The sequence below is a fragment of the Mytilus edulis genome, chromosome 10, assembly GCF_963676685.1.
Source record: "Mytilus edulis chromosome 10, xbMytEdul2.2, whole genome shotgun sequence".
NCBI lineage: Eukaryota > Metazoa > Mollusca > Bivalvia > Mytilida > Mytilidae > Mytilus > Mytilus edulis.
In genome coordinates, this window is record NC_092353.1 from 12,931,828 (window position 1) to 12,952,586 (window position 20,759).

The window sequence follows — 20,759 nt, forward strand, 5'->3', positions numbered from 1 at the left end:
AAGTGCAACACGTAATGCCTCTTCCGTTGCAACGGGTGATATAAAAGAAATCAGATGTCTTTATACTGAAATTGTGCATACCTGACCATTGTCCGACTATCCCTACGACCCCTAAACGACAGAGTCGATCTGGCCTGCCCGAGATCAGGCTGAGATCGAGTCTAGTTGTTTTGGTCTACCTAGTCGAGTAAAGATCGTGTAGAGATCGTGAATTGGTTGGGATTATCGAATGATTATTTAATAAGTAGTCAGGTTTGAGTCGTGATGGAGTCGTTAAGGAGTCGTGAATGGTCGGGTTAAGGTCGTGTAAAGTGGGACATAAGCATTAAACAGGACCGATCAAGAATTTGGTCACACTTGGTCGTGGAAATTTGGACAATCGGGATCATCGAGTTGATCTGGTCGGTAGTGTGAACCTAGCTTAAATAAGGGTATATTGAATCAAGAATGAAATTTTGCAATCAACGAACCACTTGAGAAGAGTTGTTGTAACCGTTCGTAACGAATTTCTCTCGACGCACCCCATTTTGACTGTACGTGGCTGCATACTTGTATTTAGCTCAAACTTAAATGTTGCACGATAACTTACAACTGTTCAAATAATAAATAACTTTTACTTATTTCAAAAATCGAATGAAGATACGACAAAGAATATTATGGTTTTATTACAAATGTATAAATTGTCTTGTATGAGTTGTCATCTGTATCCGTAGGTTTTCCTGACAATCGTAATTCTCCAGATTCGCCTGTGTAGACTGTAACTTTCCATTTCTCTTTGCTTTCTTGGAGGATTTTTTTCTTATTTACCCTAATACTTTCAAAAGCTGGAGAGGTAAACTCAAAGCAGATTTCAGAATTTGCCGGCAGTTCTCTAACTAATGGTTGAATTAGCTGACACTTATAATTTTTAGTACTTGAGTAGGTAATAGGAAACTTTGATTTCACGTCCGATTCTGCAATGTTAAGTATGAGTACTGTATATGCCAAAGTGTAGGACTGGTCGACTTTGCTAAACAGTTGAAGTTTATAATACCCCTTATTTAATAACCGTGACTTTATATTGATGGAGGAGTCACTTTTCTCTACAATCATGTAATCCTTTTGGTCGACATTTTCGGCATCGTGTAATAGAACTAGTACATCAGGAGTTGATATTGTCTTCAATAAGAGATCCAATTTACCATTTTTACATTCATAGAAGGGGTTGATACAGGACCTTTCAAAGCCTCTGTCAATAAAATCATGTTTCGGGCCATAGTAACGAGTGTTGTTTGGAAAAGGTTTCCAGTTTGGTTCAACAGCAAAACAATCAATTATATACTTGGCTATTGAAATATTTGTATCGTTTATTGTTGCATTTAATGCAAGCGTATATTTTCCTTTTTGCGGAGGGCGTAAAGTGGTCTTACATGATTTGTTATTTTCACACACCATAATAGCCCCGGTAGTGATTGCTGTACCTTTATCATCATTTAAATTATACCAGCAATTCTGGAATGGATAACCTGTTGTCTCAACTATTATTGTACATGGTGAATTGTTGACTATGATCGTTTCATATGGATGAGATGTAAATTTGACGCCATATTCTTTTGCTTGTTTAGACGGTTTTAGTCTCCTCGAATATTCTTTTATTGTGATTGGATTTTCAAGAAGCTGCCACTCCTTACTATCTTCAATATTGTTGTTCAAGTACGGAAAATGATCGTAAATAAAACTTTCAGGTGGAGTAAGAAAGAAAAAGTTACTGAAATTCTTGACAAATTTCTTTTCTTTAGTTACGTGACCTGCACCCCATGTAGTTTCTATGAATCGCCACACTCCATTCAGCTGAACGACGTTCCATGCATGATTGGTTTTCTGGTTATATGTTATAGTGTCGCCAGGTTTGTGACTATATCCTTTTGAGTACCCGCTGATATTTTTACAAGTTATGCCTAGTGCTCTGAAATGCAAAGAACATAAAAATTATAACAATTTCTGTAGTGTTTATTTTTACTCCACTAGACTTGTGAAAATTCCCTCTTCCTTTCGAAGATATCAAACAAAAATGTGTGTCCATAAGATACCATGCCCGCTTGCATTATCCCGTTAAATATATAATTATAAAGTGCAATTTATAATGAACAAGTGTGATAAATTACAAAGTAAAGTGACGGCAAATCCTGATAAACGAACTAAACCAAATGTTGACCTGATTAGAACTTCGAAATATATGTTAAAAGTCTGATGTACAGTATGTACCATATGACGAAAAGAGTTTTTTCATGAGAGGTATATGTGTTACGCTTTAGCAGGAAAATCTACATGAAATCAAAACTTTAACCTACACGAAACGAATTGTTGGGCGGAATTAAGAACGTTCGCAATATATTTAACCGTAATTCTGATTGTCCAACACGTTCGTATAGGTGGATATACTAAATTAGAGGTCAGTCTATTCAATAAGTATCCAATTTTTCAAATACATTGACGCATACATATAACAAAGAAGACGTGGTATGATTGTCAATGAGACAACTCTTCACAACACACAAATGACACAGAAATTTACAACTACTGTATAAGTCACAGTACGGCATTCAACTAAGTCCAGATCACATAGTCAAGTTTTTAAAGGCCCCGAAATAACAATGTAAAACTATTCAAACGAGAAAAATAACATTTATCTACAAAACAATGAACGAAAAACAAATGTGTACGTATCTGCAGATACTAACAAAATAATATTGCTATGATTTTGGGTAAAACTTGATGCAGTTTTTTTGGAGGTAAACGCAGATCAAATTTGAAAACTTTAAGATAAATGTTTTGTAAATGATGAATTTGAATCCGATTTATTTTTACATGCCCCACTTGCATTTTAAAACCAGATTTGCGAATTGGTTTGCTGCAATTTTATTTATTTTTTCTTTTTTTGAGTGAAATATCGCCTTACTGTTGAATCTAGTATACATCGCTGTTGTTGACACGTAAATACCAATTTTACTAATCAACAAAATGTGTATCAATTCCAAAGATAGAAACATAAGGAGATTTGTACTCATGTATAACTGGTTAAGCATCTTTATTATGTCCCTATAACAAACAAGAGGGAAAGGGGGAGGGTCGGAGGGGTCCTGATACCGAAATCCCGGGCTTAAAAACGTGAAATCCCGAGGTCCCGAAATTTGTAAAAATCATTCCCGGATCCCGAATGAATCAATTTCGAGATACCGAGCTCGATCCCGACGTCCCGAAAAAGGTCCTGCCACCTCAAATAAGGCATTGTTGATTATGTTTTCGTTGTTTTTTGTTTTTGTTGGACGAATGTTTTCAGCGGAATTAAGTCGATGTTTCTTATGGATGAGGTTTGCATCTCTTTACGGTATTAGCTAGACTAGGTGATTATGGTTTACTTCTGTTGGTAGATTTATGATATAATTATCTCAGAAATAACTGCCGCTTGGTCAGCGTTTTACGTAGGTTAAAGTGAACTAAAATTATCCGGAACATAATGTTTTTATTTTCATATGCATGGATCGTCTTAAAGAGGACAAGTTGTTTGGTATTGTTCTGTCGGTTATTCATATTGGTAGACGATAATTGTATACTACATCTCTTGGTAGAAGATAATTGTATACTCCATCTCTTGAAGATAATTGTATACTACATCTCTTGAAAGAAGTTTCATGTTTTGATTTTATGTTTGCTATGAATAATCAACGGTAGGTCTCAATATCCTGCAAATACTCGTAAGACATTCACAATTTCAGTACAATTTACTGTCAATTTAAGTCGTTGTGGTATTTAATTTTATATGCAATACATTCTAGAAAATTGATACAAATGTTTATGTTCAATTCGTATAAACAACCTCTAACTAAAGTAACTTACTGACACAAGGATTCAAACACGTTTGCATATCCTGAACAAACGCTGCTTTTACTCTTTAAAACATCACCACCCTTAGTGGCTAGAGATGACAGGGTCCCTCTAAAGTAGGCATCGGTGTCGTACCTGGTAAAAATAAATATAAAGAAATTACGTATTTACTTTGTCATACCAAAAAAGAAATCATTATAAACAAGTTTTTTTCATGAAACATATCAGTGTTATTTTTAGATATCTCAGTGGCTTTTTCACAACATTTTGCAATTTATGAACACCTCATATCAAAATAATAGGTTACTTTGCAATTTCATCACTAGGGGTTAGAGTCATAAAACTTTCCTCAGTGCTCGGAGCACAAAAATCATGCTCCAAACATAAAATCCAGACTTTTGATCGGTTGATTTTGGAGTATGAGTACAAAAAAACTGACTCGAAAGTTATATGACTTCAAGGCCTGAAGCGATCCCTGTCGTTACATTTGGTCAAGCTTACTATGAAACAGTAATGACGTCATTCTTCGCCTCTTTGTGTAGAGAAAGGTTAGTATTATATAACAGTAAGACAACCGGAAGCGCCTGAGTAAGGATTTCGGTGCTCAGTGATACGGTTCACTAGACGACGTTGTCAATACGTAAAGGCGGTCATTATATGATGTTCGATTTGACATTCCACCCTGAAAAGTTGCATTTATGACATTCTTGGATGTTTAAACTTTATGCTAAACAACACAAAAGGTAAAGGTTTATTCCAGATATTTCAGTTAATTATTATCTAATAAGTCGGATCCAAAGAAATGATTTAAACGGTAAAAATAAAGTGTAAAATTATATTAAACATGAAAATTGAATTCCAATATATGTCATCATTTCCTTTTCATATACTAGTATTGAATCAACTATTTATTGGTTAATTACATTCGGATTTTAGTCTAAGGTATCCGCACTTGTCTCCGGAAATATTATACCCACACAAGTTGTCAACATCCGTTTTTAAACTGGTCAAGGTGTTCTTCACGATCCCCATGGAAAATATTAGTAAATTGCAAATGGAATAAATTTGGAATGGAAGTTAAAATTTATAGTTTATAGGTCAAAGGATCGTACACAGACTTTAAGGCCAATTGGATTTAATACCTAATTTCAAGAATAAAGGATACAGTAATTTAAAATGAATTTATAAAGATAAAAAGCAATATGAGGAAATTAACTCTTACACTATGTGCATCATATCCATGAGAATGTCAGAAGTGTTTTATTTAATAAACTTGGCCATTTTTTTTTTCAGATAAGAGAATGAATTAAGCAGACCATATTTGGGTCAAAGAAGCCAATAACAATGAAATATAATATACTATAATTATCATTCATCATTACTTTTCAACTGAATCAACAAACTTAATTTAATAACAAAATATATTTTTTTTATTTTCAGTACACAACACATCCTGTCAGAAGAATAATTTTACTTGAGGATGAAAATTTTGATACCTGGAATCAGCAATTTATATGAAATTTGTTATGAGAGATATATTCATGTACAGAATGGTAACCGAGGTGGTTCAAGTGTTTATTAGCAGAAATTTTTGTTGAACTTATGCAGGATTGAATAAATGAAACTTAAGCTGACTATGGGCTAAATGTGTAGCAAAAAGAGTATTTTGAAATTTGCAAGACTCATCAACCTTAAAATGTGCATAAGTGAAATGTCACCATATTTAGTAAAAAATTCAGATTATTCAGTATTCAACACTGCATTACTATATGTATATCCTGATCACCAGTATACCAAATGTATGATACAACCACCATACAACATAGCCCCTGTGGCTGAAAGGAGAAAAGAGAGATGCACAACATACAAAACCTATTCCATATGGCTAGCTACATTGTGTCATTTGAAATATTTCATTGTTTTTTTTAAATGGAACAGTTTTTTGTAAGAAGTTATTTATTAAATGTACAACAGTTCCCTTTCAGTCTGCCTGCTTAAGGCTTAATTACAGTTCTAATATGAAAATAAGAAATTGGGGTATGATTGCCAATGAGACAACTCTTCACCAGATACCAAATGACTAAAAAAGGTCAATAAATATAATTATCCTGATTTAGAGTAATTTCGCGCAATTTCATTGGCGGATATTGTCTTAATTAATTTCAGTACAATTTTTTATTACGTCAATAGAAATTATCTTCCTTATTTATTACGTCAATTGGGATTATCTCCCTTATACCATTGACCTAATAAAAAAAATTTAAAAAAAATGAGTTGCTTCATAGTCCTAATATTTTAATTTTTCAGTTTTAGATTAAACATCTAAAATATATTTGGTTGATATTGTCCTTATGTTGAATTTAAATATAATAATATGTAATATAACAAAATCAGGATAAATTCGTTACACAGTGTTCAATTGTCCTAATACGGAATTTATCGGGTCAATTAAATTCATATCGGGTTTGGCTTCGCCTCACCCGATATAAATTTTATTGACCCGATAAATTCTCGTATGAGGACAATTACACACTGTGTAACTAATAATCTCTGACAACCTTCAATATTTAGCAGAGCCAATAACGTATAGTAAGCTACATGTACAAAAGACCCCTAAATAACATGACACAAGACAAACTGAAAATGGATATTCTGCATCTGTATGCAAAAGTGAAATATATTTAGAAATAAAAGCATATGAAGCAATGGATGCAAATTAATAAATAGTTAATCCAGAAAAAAATCCTACTATAGATCTCCAATGTTATTGTTTATGCGGTTTATTAAAAAAATTGGCAACAAACGTTTACATACTTCATTCAAACTAGAACACACCCGTGATATCACGGGTCCGTGATTGAATTAAAGTATATAACTATGCGCAAGCCTTATTTTAGTATTAGTATTGTCATCTGTTAAAGTCATGCCGATTATAAGATACACAGTTTTTCTTTGCTTTCAAGTCTTTCTGTTTGAACCCGTCGAACTGGAACTTATCAATTATTGGTAATATTAATTATTTGGAAAACAAAAGGTCCTGGAATGGAGTATTTTTTAATCAACAGCATTGTCCTATATAAGTTATAAGTAAAGTTGAATTCTTTGCCTCGCTGTTTTACGTCATGCCCACTAACAAATTGAAAACTGTACCTATACGCCTGATTTTTAGTCCAGATTTTTAGTATTCGTATTGTTATCTTAAAAGTCTAACCAGAGACATATAATACGTCTCATTATGTATTATATGTCTCAGGTCTAACTGATTAAAATACTACAATAGGTAACAATTTGACAATTTAGTATTGTCAACCCTGTGGTTATGACCCGTGCATATAGCATATTAATCCTGAATACAACGTTTGGTGGTGCGCCTGTCAGATGCGGAACGTACAGATAAGGTAATAGGTAATAGGTGAATATACTATTGGTATCGGTAGCGGGCTCGACCCGGAACTTCTTCATTATTGGCAATATTAATAACGTGGAAAACGAAAGGGCCTGGAGTGGTGTAATTTTTAATCTACACCTTTGTACTATATTAGTTATATATAAAGTTGAATTCTGTGATTCGTCGTTTTTACGTGATGACGGCTGACAAATTGGACCTCGTAATTTTAGTATTATAGATAATTTAACCAAAAAAGGAAAAAAGAACACGTACCGTTGAATGGGTATAAGGTCAAGTACTAGTATCCCCCTCTGCATAGATATATTATTATATATGTAATACTAATATAGTAATTAGTAATTATATCAATGACCTAATAAACTGCAGATTTTAAGTAAGTAAAGTCATGAAGAGATTAAACCTTCACTGCAAACCAGAAATTGAGAACCATGAGGCCCTCAAAATGACGCATGCCTTTGACAATATTAAAAGAGTGCCCTCCCCCCCCCCCCCCCCCCTTTGACAAAAAAAAAAAGAAACAAAACAAAACAAAACACATAACGATAATTGTATTAACGAACGAAAAGAAAATTATAAAAGAAATCGATATGACCTAACAGATAAGTTGTTCATTTTAAAAACTCAGCGGCCGGTAACAATATGCACGAAATGAATATTGATCAACTAAAAGTACGATGTCACCAAGTCAATCTCATGATGATGATGTAGGCCTAAAACTGTTAGTTTACCAAGTAAGGCCTGTTTTGGTATAACGTTTATATGGACTCAACATATTGCATGACTTTCTTGACATTAAGATAAACAAAATTGCTACAAAGAAGAAAAGATTCCAACTTTTAATGACATTTTACGTTGACATTTTCGGCGCCGGAAATTGACAACGTTGATCTATGTATTGACACAACATCGGATGGGGTCGATTCCGGCATATTCTGTTAAAAAAATCAGTAGCACTTAAAATTTATTGATGTCTTAAAATATATTCATTTTGTGTCAATGATATTTAGTTGATAATTAATTTCGAAAGATGAATAGCTATCGTTTACTTCAGAAACAAGGTTAAAGGAGGACCACGCCCCCATAGTAGGGACATTCAAAATAAAGATGACCGTTCTCCATTTCTGGTCGATAGAATTGCCTAATTTTTTCATAACATTTGCATTATGTACCAAAGATTATAAAATGAAAGTATTAAAACCGAGGCGGAGATTTTTTAGAATCATCTAATAATTATAGCAGACCAAAAGACGTAATAGAGAAATAGGCGAAAATGGCGCCTTCTTTGATTTCGATTTTTTTTTTATAATTTTACAATTTATTGACACATACGGATATTTTTATAGGGGTTACATATATAATTATTCAGCTATTCTTGATAGTTGAATGAATATTTACTTTGAAAAAGAATCTTTTCCAATTTCTAATTCTACCGGCCATGCAAGGAAAAACCTATAAAAAATTGAGACCCCTACATTAAAATGGGTACAATTTTTTGCCCTTCTTTGGACACCCCTTTTCTTTACGGATTTCGATGTGAAAAAACTTGCGAAATTACGATGTAAAAATTTTAGGATAATTGATGGATATGCTTTTTTTGTACCCCTTTTTAATATCGCTTTTTAATTCTACAGTGCCGAAAATTGAAATCCGAAATTCTATGTTCAGATGTGAAAAAATAAGATTTTCTCTTATTTTATTTTGTTCAAACATGAAAATAATAAGTAAACTCATATATTTTTCTCTTATAAATGTGTTTACAATCAACAGCATTTACCGCCGGTACTTTGCCGTAAACGAATGATTTTTTTTTTACGAAAGCGCGCCATTTTTCAGTTGTCGTCGGCCGATGCAAAAAAGTCCAATTTTCGGCGTAGGACTACATGTACTGAGCGCCGCCGAATCATATTTTGGCCAAAAAGGCACATCCGGTTGTTCTTCTGTAACCCAAACGATAACGCTGTATGGGATTCGATGGTCTCGCTCTGTTTGGCGTATGTGGTTCGATAATTTGTTTCTTTCTCTCTCTTGGTTTGCGTACTGTGTATTCATTTATTTTCGTGATATCGGTTTTCTTGGTATATCGATATGTAACATAATATATTTGACACTGTTAGCTGATAAAAAAGGATAGGTAGACATAATTAATTTCGATTACAAATTATTGAAATTGTAGAACATCTGCGGCTTTTTCAAAAAGAATACGTTAAACTGTTGAATATAATTGATAGTCTAAGTTATGGGTTTTGAAAGTACAAAAAACATTTATGTTTCAAATAAGTTTGTCACCCGTTTAATTTACTCGATTCTTTTTATAACTACAAATATACTTATCACAAAGGAATTTTATTTTAAAAGAATAAATCTTGACTGATCAGAAGTGATATGCAAAACAGTAATGACGTATCGGCCATAACAAATCCATTTTTTTTAAAGCACCAAAATTGCAGCAAACTTATTATAAGATAATGTCGCCTTTCCTGGTGCCTTTCTAGAAAAGAAACATGAAAAATATATGTACCTTATGTTTTCACAAACCCACACATAAAGTGCCCGTACAACTTCTATATCATTCTTTCCTGGTTGGGCAAGATATTTGGCTAATGTTTCGATTGACTCTTCGGCAGATCTTGGTGCCTGTAAGCAAAATGTTTAGTGTACAAACGCTCAAATAGATTATTTCAAATGTTTTATCATAACTGAATATCATATGCCAAGATTTACATAATGAGTGTGAATATAGTTTGATTTTAGGTACAGCTGAACACTATATGTGGTGTTCAAGTCTATTTACGTGCGGAGTTTTGGTATATAGCTTCTACGGCTTTTTCCCATTTGATCTGGTACTTTTGCATGAAAATGTCTTTTACAAAATTACTAATAAACTTGGTTGTAAGTCCATGCATACATTCCGAGTTAATATATAAACAGTGGCGGATCCAAGGGGTCCCGGGGGTTGGAACCCCCTTTGTTTGGTCGATCATTGCATTTGAATGGGGACATGTGGTTGGAATCTCCTTATCTTGTGTTTTGACCCCCCCCTTTTTTTTTTAAATGGCTGAATCCGCCTATGTAATAATCAAGTCCACTGTCATTCAAAATCGACTGCATATTGTTGTACCATGTATCCTTATGGTTTCGTGAAAAACGACAGTCCCATGCATATATCTGTGATGTTATTCTTTCTGAGTGCATATTTACAATACGGCACCAAGCTTTATCATCTGACAATGATTTTTGAAAGAGACTGGAATCCATGTCATTCCACTTGTCATTCCCGGTATCGGTGTAAACTTTCCGACTCCTAAGAAAGATCGTATAGCCCTATTTTGTAGTTTTTCTAGTCCGTCATACGTTTTAAACCGGTTCAATTATACATCAAACAACGTTTTGAGAGGGGTAGGACCTTTATCGGGACTGTGGGATATGGTATTTTTAAGCTCGTGATTTCGGGATTGATCCTTTCGGGATCCGGGAATTCTTTTTCCGAATTTCGGGATATCAGAAATTATTTTTTTTTAAATTTGGGACCTCGGGATTTCATGTTTTAAGTCCGGGATTTCGGGATCAGGACCCCTACAACCCCCCCCCCCCTTTTCTTTTGATAAAAGTAAAAAAGAAAAGAAAAAGAAATTACAGGAAATTATCACAAACATATTTTTTATCTTACTGATTTCAACTATGTATTTTCTATTACCCCTTAGCTATGCTAAATTACATTGAAAGGGTAATTGATATACATAGATATAGGAAGATGTGGTATGAGTTTCAATGAAACAACTCTCCATCCAAATAACAATTTATGAAAGTAAACCATTATAGGTCAAGGTACGGCCTTTAACACGGAGCCTTGGCTCAAACTGATCAGCAAGTTATAAAGGGCCTCAAAAACTAGTAATGTAAAATCATTCATACAACGAAACCAACGGTCTAATCTATATAAAAGCGAGTACATATGGGGAAATTGGATGCAGTGTGTGGCTCACTCAAGTATTCTTCATATTATTATTAAAAAAGGGAAATTTGTTTTATATACCTGAATGGCTACGTTTTACCATAAAACACGTGTACATGGACTTCCTTTTAAAAGAAAATCATTTATCTTATCAAAATCTTCTGAAAAATACTGCTATACAAATATTTTCTTCTCTTACTCTTCTCAGAAGATATTTTTTCTGAGACCTCTTAATAGTACCTCAAACACAGCATACAACAAGTGCAAGGGGAACACCTCAACAGAAGACAGGGTAAACGAACGTAAAAGATGCATACTAGTATAATGTAAATTTATTCTGTAGGTAAATATTAAGACGCCAAATAATTTAACAACTGTTATGACAAAATCTACTGTTACAGTATAAATTTGAATTTCAATATCATTTGTTGACAATGAAATAGTCAGTTCTTGGAGCTGCTAAATTTTCTGTCAGAAAGTAAGCATATCAAACCGCAATCTTAAAAATTCTGATAAAGAGATAAAGATTTTAATGTAAAGCACGAATGCATTTTCAAAACCCGTGTTTGTGAGCAAGACCGCTAAGATTTTACAAAACTGTTGTCTTTTTCTGAGTATCAATAATTGGTTATCAGACAGATTATTTAAGACGATACCAAGATTTGCCATTACCATGAATACAACAAAACACAAATGTGTTTTACCTTTGTAGATTTTACATATAATACAAAATGTTCGGGTTATGACACCAATCAATTGATCATATAGATCGCCGCTATCTAATTAACATGTTTTAACATGACCTTCACTAAGTGCTTTTTTTCAATTTGTTAAAAGGCGTGACATGGTCACGAAGATTGGATAAGTCAAATTAATTATTGATAAAACAGATTTTCATTCAATTTGATCCTTCTTGTGATCTGTCGGAAAAAAAAAACATTAGACTCACTACAGTGTCATGTACAAATCAAACAAATAACGTCAAATCTTTCGAACATGTAGGACAATGTGCATGGAGTCAAATTTTCAAATTTCTATGCAGCAGCCGCGTTCAAAGCAACAATGACTGAAAACGCGCAAACCTATACCGATATACGCAGAATAACTTTTTAACAATTAAAATCAGCATTTAAATAATCGTTTCTGTCTAAATGTGCAAAGCAACCCAACAACAACCCTGTCCCAACTCCAACTTGTCCGAAAAGGACTATTTATTTATGAACATGTAGTAGACAAAATTCTAGAACATATTTCAACATATTTTTTAAAAGGGGGAGGGGGCAAAGTAAATCCCGCCCGGTGTTACAATGTAGTTGTATAATGGTTATAAATACCTGTCTGGCATATTCATCTATATGCTTGAATTCGTTATAATCAAGTTTGAAATCATCAGATTTTACTGACGGTTTTTCTTTATCATTGCCCGTTGTTTGTTTGTGTGATATTGTTTGGTCATTGTTCGTCGTCTTCACTGGTGATGCCCGCTGTACACTTTGCGATCTGTCGACAGCCTCTGTGGGATTGTTATTTACTCCATTTTTCTGGTTTGAAAATTGCTCTTGGGTTTTAACTTCTTCGATCGAGTGTCCCGTACCAGATGACGACGATGAACTACAACCCATGGCTTCAGCTTAAATCTCTAGAACCTGTGAAACATTTATGGCACGTACATGTAGGTCATAAGAAGAACATTACATGATTGGACCGGACCCAATAGTTGAGAATAAAACAATTTTATTTACACTTTTTATAAACCCCAATTGTAAAATAATATTTTGTGAATATTTTAAAGCGTCAATTTCAAGTCATGTGTGTGTTGTTTTTTTCAGTCTTAGCTTGAATATTGGCATGACCTGATATGCAAATAAATATAAAATAAAGTCGACATACCTCTTAATTACATGTAGAAAAAAAATCGTCTTAATCACTGGCAATTACAACAAAGTCCACTATGTTCAATGAAAATCCGCTCTATCTAAAATTGACCTTTCAATATTGTTATATTTTTTTTAGTACAAATATTAATCCTTATCAATTAATTGAAATTAGACAACAATCGAGTTTATATCTCTACTTATTTTATTGTTTGTTTGTTCAATAATTGTACAGGTGTGTTCACGTTTCTACAACATTTAATACTTTTGTATACAGGTAAATAATTCACAATAACAATACAATTATAATTTATTAACGTCTCATCATCAGTAATACAGTATACATTCCACATAGTAAAAGTAAACCTAAAAAAAAAATTTGATGCCATTTTAAAAAGAATTATCAGAGTCGGATTTAAAAGTAACTAGTATTTACACATTCTCAATTTAAAATGCTAATTTAAAGCTTTACATGTCGGATTACTATCCGCAATTATCTGGAATGTTCTATCATTGTCTGAACGCAGTCGTTTAATTTCGGAACAGATTCCTACGGGTCGGGAAGGGTCCGAATAGTTCGGCGAAGCACCCCGACAGTTAGGTGCGTCCCGTAACATTCGGGGAAACTCAGCCGATTTTGTCTAGTCGGATTACAATCGTGCTTATGGGTGCTATAAACAGTTTCGTATAAAAAAAAAACTAGGGGTTATTCCCCGACTAAAAATAACCACGGAGGGAAACCCCTGTTTATTTTCTCAATTGGTGAAAAAGTATCATGTTTTTTGTATTTGATTGTAAAAATTAGTTAATTAGCTTTCAATTAAAACAGGTTGAATGATTGAAATAATTTTTAAAATTATATTAACTTTACATGTTTTGAGGGGAGACAACACTGTAAACATCCTGTTTTTTTGGCAGTGAAAATTGAAAACTTATTTGCAGCCACTGTAGCTCTTTTCGGAGCAGGAAACCGTTCCCTGAAACAAGATTTTTTTGAAAGGCCAGGTAAAGACCTGCAAATTTCATACAGTTTTGATTATGTAAAATGTGCATGGATCATGTCTTCATGGGTGTGCACATGACCTGGTTTCAAGTTTGTTATGTTCAAATTAGACCTTTTTCCCCCATGTTCATTGGATGGAATATTTTCAATATATTAAAAGTACACATTATTTTTATTTCATTATAAACTAGAGAACATTCTGATTCCAGTGATATCTAGTTTTATACAAGTATCTTTATTAATCAGTCCACCACTAAGGGTCACTTATGCATGGTCCCTCAAAATGTGACGTCATAGAAAAAACTGTTGATTGCACCCTATGTCGTGACAGATTTTGCTGTATCGGATCAAAATCCTAATAATGTTATGTGTATTATGGACGGTGTCCTGTGGAACGGGAATGATCTGGAGAAATTTTTCATTGCTGTTTTTCTGCCGATTGAGTCCAGATTGTGAGGATTTCGAACCGTTATTGCCGAAACCGTTCCGGAACAGTCCCGTTATTAATACGAAATTCGTCAATAATACCCACGTCAGAGTCCCGATTACAGAATACAATACGACTGAGACCAGACAAAGCCGTTTGCAATGCGATAGAGCGGACCTTAATATGATCACGTTCCGACAGTTCCTGGTTATCCGGACTATGCAGACAGTTTTCGAACGAATAACTTCCGTCAGCGTCGGTTCACTGTCGTTATATACTCGGTCGAATTTTACCTGGCTAAAGATACAAATTGGATAAGAAGCGGAATGAGAACGCATTCTACGTCATAATCACGCTTAATATGATACTATATGGTGCTATATTTTCTCTTTAAAGTGCGACGGTTTTTCCTGATAGAATAGCGATATGCTTTTATTATGAAACACTTTTCCTACGCGATTCTTTTTTCATATGAAACAAAATATGATAGTATGACGCAATTTGTTTTAAAAAGATAGAACCATTGACAATTATTCATGATCAGTTCGATAGTATAATATGTTAATTTCACTTTTTGGTAAAGGTGATTTATGAAGTATACGCTTATATAGAAGTAGACACGATGTTCCATATTCCCTAGGTGTCGATCAATTTTGGGATGTTCAATTAATATTACCATCCTTCGCTGAAAATATAGATTCCTCTCTTTCATGTTTACATGCATTTTTTATAGTTAAATACAATTGTTGAAATTAAAATGACAAAACTTTATCCAAAAGACTCTACAACATAGTCAAAGTAAATGAAACATGGCTGAAGTTGCCAAATAATCTTCCGCAATAGTGCTGAAGTCAAATTGATGTAAAATTCATTTCTTTTTCTTAGCTAGATTTTCACGGACTCAATTTCACGATTTATTTGTTGAGACGATGCTTAAACATCCTAATACGTATTTTGTTGCGAAGATAGAAGTAGGAAGTTCAACATTTTTTAGCCTTTCAAACAGAATACACGTTAAGGAGCCTGTAATTCAGTGGTTGCGGTTTGTGGCTACGAATCTTATTTTTTTTCTGTTTAATATTGTACATAAATCAGATTAATTGTTTGATTGTTGCATGCTTTACATGAATTGGCAAACATTCAGGACTGGTACATACATCTTGCCGTTAATTTCTGGTTTTAATTGCTTTTTAATTGTTATATCGGGATTTTTTCCAACTTGCTATATACGATAGAGGATAGCGGTATGGGTTTTTCTCATTGTCGAAGGCCTGATAATGACATGTATTGCTAACTGAAAATGTCTTGGTGGCACTCATATCACATCTTCTCATTTTTGTATCAATGATTAGAATGGGAGAAAAAGGGGGGATCTAGGAATAAAGATACCAACGACGCATATTCTATCATGATTCAGGATTATAATATTGATAATTGCAGTGTTCATCAATGGGAAGGATATAGATTCAACCACTGCAACAAGTGTAATAAGATATTTCTCCACTCGAGACAGTTACTTTTAAATATTTAAAGCGGGAGACTTGCCGAGCTTTTTAAATAATTAAAATTAGACTGTTGAGAATAGTGAAATATCGTAAAACACGAGTTCTGGTGGTGAAATCTGTTTTCTTAATGATTTTAGCCTTCCTTTACAAAGATTTGAAGACAGTTGTGTACTATTTGTGTGACGTCGTTAGGCATAGTCGCCTTTTTATATGACGTCATAAAAGGAAATTCCAGAAGAAACCAAAAACACTTTACGTCACAATTAAATTTCGACCAATCATTTGCCAAGAACAAATGTTTCACTAGTGAGAAGAACTATTTTCCTCACACCGATCAAGGAATGTGAAAATAGCACAAACGTTAGAGAAATAAGATTTCGGGACATAGAACACTGTACACAGTGAAGGGTGGGATGATGGGTTATGAAATAAGTAAAGAAATTAAATAATCAAAAAATGTTGTCATCAAGTTTTTTTACTTGAATGTTCTTTTTCTTGAATGATATAATGTTAATATGTAACACTACAGCTTCCGTATATGTTCTGACTTTGGGAACACATGAAAGAACTAAATGAAATACATGGTAATCATATATCTTCCATCACTGATTTTTAATAAATATATGAATAAAATTTCAATTTCATTGCTGTCTTCATAACTATAAGATTGTGGGATATAAACTTATAAATTGGATCGCCGTACTAAGGTGGCAAACACAAATCAATCAATTCAATTCAATTCTTTATTACTTTAAGCACATTATGCTTATCAGTGCAATAAATACAAATACATTTCTATAACACAACATGACATAATACATCAGAGAAGCAAATAAATATCAAGTATTGACCAATAACAGTTTGGTCCTATGATTAAGTGCATTAAACAAGAATTTACACAAATTACGCAAATCTTTTACATTTTCAGTGCTGAAAGTTGCACTAATTTGAACGACGATGGACGTCTATGATAATAAGGTTTAATAAACTGTCTCCTCGAGTCTCTATAGCTTTCACATTGTAACACAAAATGGAATTCATCTTCAGTGATATTCAAAGTACAAAGAGTACACTTTCTATCTAACCTATTTACCCCATGATAACGGCCTACTTCAACAAACAAATTATGAGATGACAATCTAAGGCGAGTTAAATACACTTTAAAATTCATATGTTTAGTTAGATAATTCTGTAAACATACATTATTGACAACATATTTATAAAAATAACACTTGGATGAAACGTTCAGTTGATCATTTAAAGTCGAACATCGACAAACTATTCACTTATTTAAATCTCCTAAAGCATGCCAGTTTCCTTGTTAACTTCTATCTTTATATACAAGTCATGTACTGACAGAAACAAATCTAGATAATTGTATTTAGATATGTTAAAGATATATTCTAATTATTACAGACTTGCAAAATTTACAAAATCAGTCAGGAAATAATAAAAGCGTCGTCCTTTAAAGTATGGGTATTTATGTTTTGTTTGTAACTTATATTTCCGTGTCATTGTTATTTATACTCGTGTTCTATACTTTCTAAAGCGTTAAATGTATTGTGATGAACGATTTTTAAAAATATATTAAAAGAACTGTAACAAGGAAGCACTCCAATATAATATGCGCATTATTTGTAATTACATGAATGAAATACTTTAAAAAAAACAAGAGAAAAACACGCGAAATGAAACTGATTTATATATTTTGTACTGTATTTTTACTATTCGGGAAAGTGTTAGCCAAGCCATGTAAAATAGTTTATAGTGAAGGATACAAGAGGGCTGACTGTCGTTACCTGCAATTAAAGACAATACCCCCAAATATACCGGAAGACATTGATGTGTTGGATTTGAGTGAAAATTTACTAACCGTCTTGAAAAACGATTCATTTGTACAATTTTCGAATCTGAAAGAATTGCTTGTTAGTAAGAACAATATATGTCGTATTGAAAAGGAAGTCTTTTATCCATTAACTAAGCTAACAGTATTGGATATTTCGGGAAATAATATAAGAAACATATCAAACCAAATACATCCAGAAATGTTTAAGTTTTCAAGTAACCTCTACAAGCTGGACATTCGTCGGAATATGAAAGACGCAAAACTAATTCGGACTAATTATACATACCCAGGAGCTGCATTTTCTTTACTTTCCAATTTAACAATTCTATATATGGACCTTGTTCCGTACCCCGTTTTTGGACCAGAATTTGAAAGTCTAGTAAAGTTAGAAGTGTTGGGATTTGATTATTGTTTGTTAGCTGCAATGCCAAAGGACTTGTTCAAACATTTCACTATGAAGGTACGAGAACTACACTTGATGAGATGCCATTATATACTTAGACAGGAGGTACACTATGGTTCTCTTCAATATTTTAAACATTTAAAGGTTCTTAATTTAGCGGATACACATATTCATTTAATACGAGCATTGGATTTATTACACTCTTTTCAAAATACCACCATGGATGTCATTAACTTTCAACGAGTAAGTTATGAACTTCTAGATAATGACATATTTCCTTACACACTTGTTATTACAAGTGAAATGATGAAATATCTGAGGACTATTTGTGTTAAGACATTGAATCTAGCTGATAATGGCATTGTTGATTTTCGTGAGAATTCATTACTTTCGTATGACCACCCAGCATGTTTTGAAAATATAGTACTATCCGCGAACAGGTTCACATTTCATATTGGGCGAAAAATGAAAGAAATTCTTACTCTTATTCATAATTTAAAAAATATAGTTCTGTTTGATTTTTCGTATAACCCAATAAGATTTAGCAATGAGACGTACTTGCGCATACCTAATGGTAACACATCATTCGATTACGAGGCCACTGGTTGTTTCAGTGAAGGATTTATCAATGGACCTGGTAGAACAATTATCTCCCTTCCTCCGAAATTAAAAATATTGAGATTTTCACATTTCGTTAGACAAAGCTGTGGCGATGGTTTTACGGTGAGAAATGCGTCATCATTAGAAAAACTTGACATGTCATATTATCAGTTTCAGAAATTCCCAGATCTAAAAATAGAAGGAGAGAATAATTTGAAATCGCTTAATATGTCTGGAATAGATGCTTCTTTGTATTTAAAAAAGAAGTATGTACCACCATTTAACAATGTTGAGGAGGCATTTTTCAGACATGTGGAACTCGGAAAAAGTCAGGCAATCAGTAAATATCTGTTTACACTAATACCATCAGTACGAGTTCTCGATATTTCTTATAATAGTTTGTGGACATTACCGCAGGATGCATTTGTCGAAAATACAAAATTAACGGAACTAGACTTATCAAATAACGTATTGCACGAAGTTCCAGTCGCCATATTGGAAATAAAACAGTTGAGAAAATTAAACTTGCAGAATAACAATCTTGTGAGTATCAGTAAATACATCACTGATTGGTTTGACTCTTTATCCCAAAAGCAAGACATAATTCTTTTGTTAGCTGGAAACGTGTTTTCCTGCACGTGTGAAAATAGACAGTTTATCAGTTGGTTATTTAACACTAAGGTACAGTTAGACCCAGACGATCAGAATATCTCGAACAAAAACTATTCATGCAGATTATCAAATGGCGAAGTAAAAGGCACTTCTGAGATATACGACCAGTACCACGAATTATATTCTGACTGTAATGCGGGAATATGGTTACGTTTTGGTATATCTTTACTCGTAACATTTACTGTAATTGCTTTTATATTCGCGGTAATCTTCAACTTCCGGTGGCGCATAGCATACTACATCTATCGTACATTTAAAACTGTTATCGAATCAAAAATGAATTTGAAATTTACTTATGATGCATATGTTGCTTATTCTGAGGATGCAAAAGATTGGGTTAAGTATGATTTGGCGCATAAAATAGAAAGACGATGGGGACTTAAATTGTGCATCGAAGATCGTGATCTGCTTGCTGGAAAATCTTATATAGAATCCATCGCTGAAGCAATTGGGTCTTGTCGACAAGTTATCTTCGTGTTGACTCCCGGGTTACTCGACAGAGAATGGACTCAATACGAAATAGAGAGAGCAAAGTATGAAATGGCATGCAAACATGTTTTAATAACAGTGTTAAATCTTGGAACTGCTGTACAAGAGGTACCTGTCGAGTTTTCATCAATCTGGCATAGAGTTTGTCTGATAGAATGGTCGGAAGACCCACTGTCTGCAGATAACCCATGGCATAAACTAAAATTACGATTGGTCTTAAATAGATAATGTGTTCCACATTTGTTTTATCTTTAAATGCTGTGATCATTGAACATTATGAAACAATGGACCAATCAACCAATCAACGCTGTGATCCAATGACGAAATAATCACAATAACCAGAATTGAATCTTTATTTTGAAAACAGAATTTATTTAAATACTTTCATTTGAGTGAATTTGTTTACCTATTCTTCTGAAAGTATTTGTTTTGGAAAATGTTTTTACCATTCAAATCTGGACATATTGCATATGTATTTTAGACGACAGACAGTCTGAAGTGACAACTATGACGAATTATTCAATTTTCATTGGAAATCATTGGAAAGTTATCAGCTTTGCAATACAATGGTTTTACTCGATTGATTTTTTAACTTTAATTAACGAACTTAATTTACTATGCATTTCATATCAGCGTTTAAAAATATTAAAACAAACATTATTAACATACATTAAAATAAAATGTGGTTTGATTGCCAATAAGACAACGTTCCACC

The 20,759-nt window shown here is 33.3% G+C and overlaps 2 protein-coding genes across 2 annotated transcripts; one reads left to right on the top strand and one right to left on the bottom strand.

Annotated features, from left to right (window-relative positions):
• Positions 1-647: 647 nt before the first annotated feature.
• Positions 648-12,869, bottom strand: LOC139493433 (kyphoscoliosis peptidase-like). The gene is made up of 4 exons (XM_071281833.1): positions 12,560-12,869; positions 9,792-9,907; positions 3,877-3,999; positions 648-1,945 (listed from the first exon to the last, which is right to left on the bottom strand). The coding sequence occupies exons 1-4, from the start codon at positions 12,845-12,847 to the stop codon at positions 655-657; spliced, it is 1,818 nt and encodes a 605-aa protein (XP_071137934.1). The 5' UTR covers positions 12,848-12,869; the 3' UTR covers positions 648-654.
• Positions 12,870-17,722: 4,853 nt separating this feature from the next.
• LOC139492590 (toll-like receptor 4) lies at positions 17,723-20,272 on the top strand. Its single transcript, XM_071280742.1, has one exon. It carries the CDS (start codon positions 17,723-17,725, stop codon positions 20,270-20,272), a length of 2,550 nt encoding a protein of 849 aa, XP_071136843.1.
• The last annotated feature ends 487 nt before the right edge of the window (positions 20,273-20,759 follow it).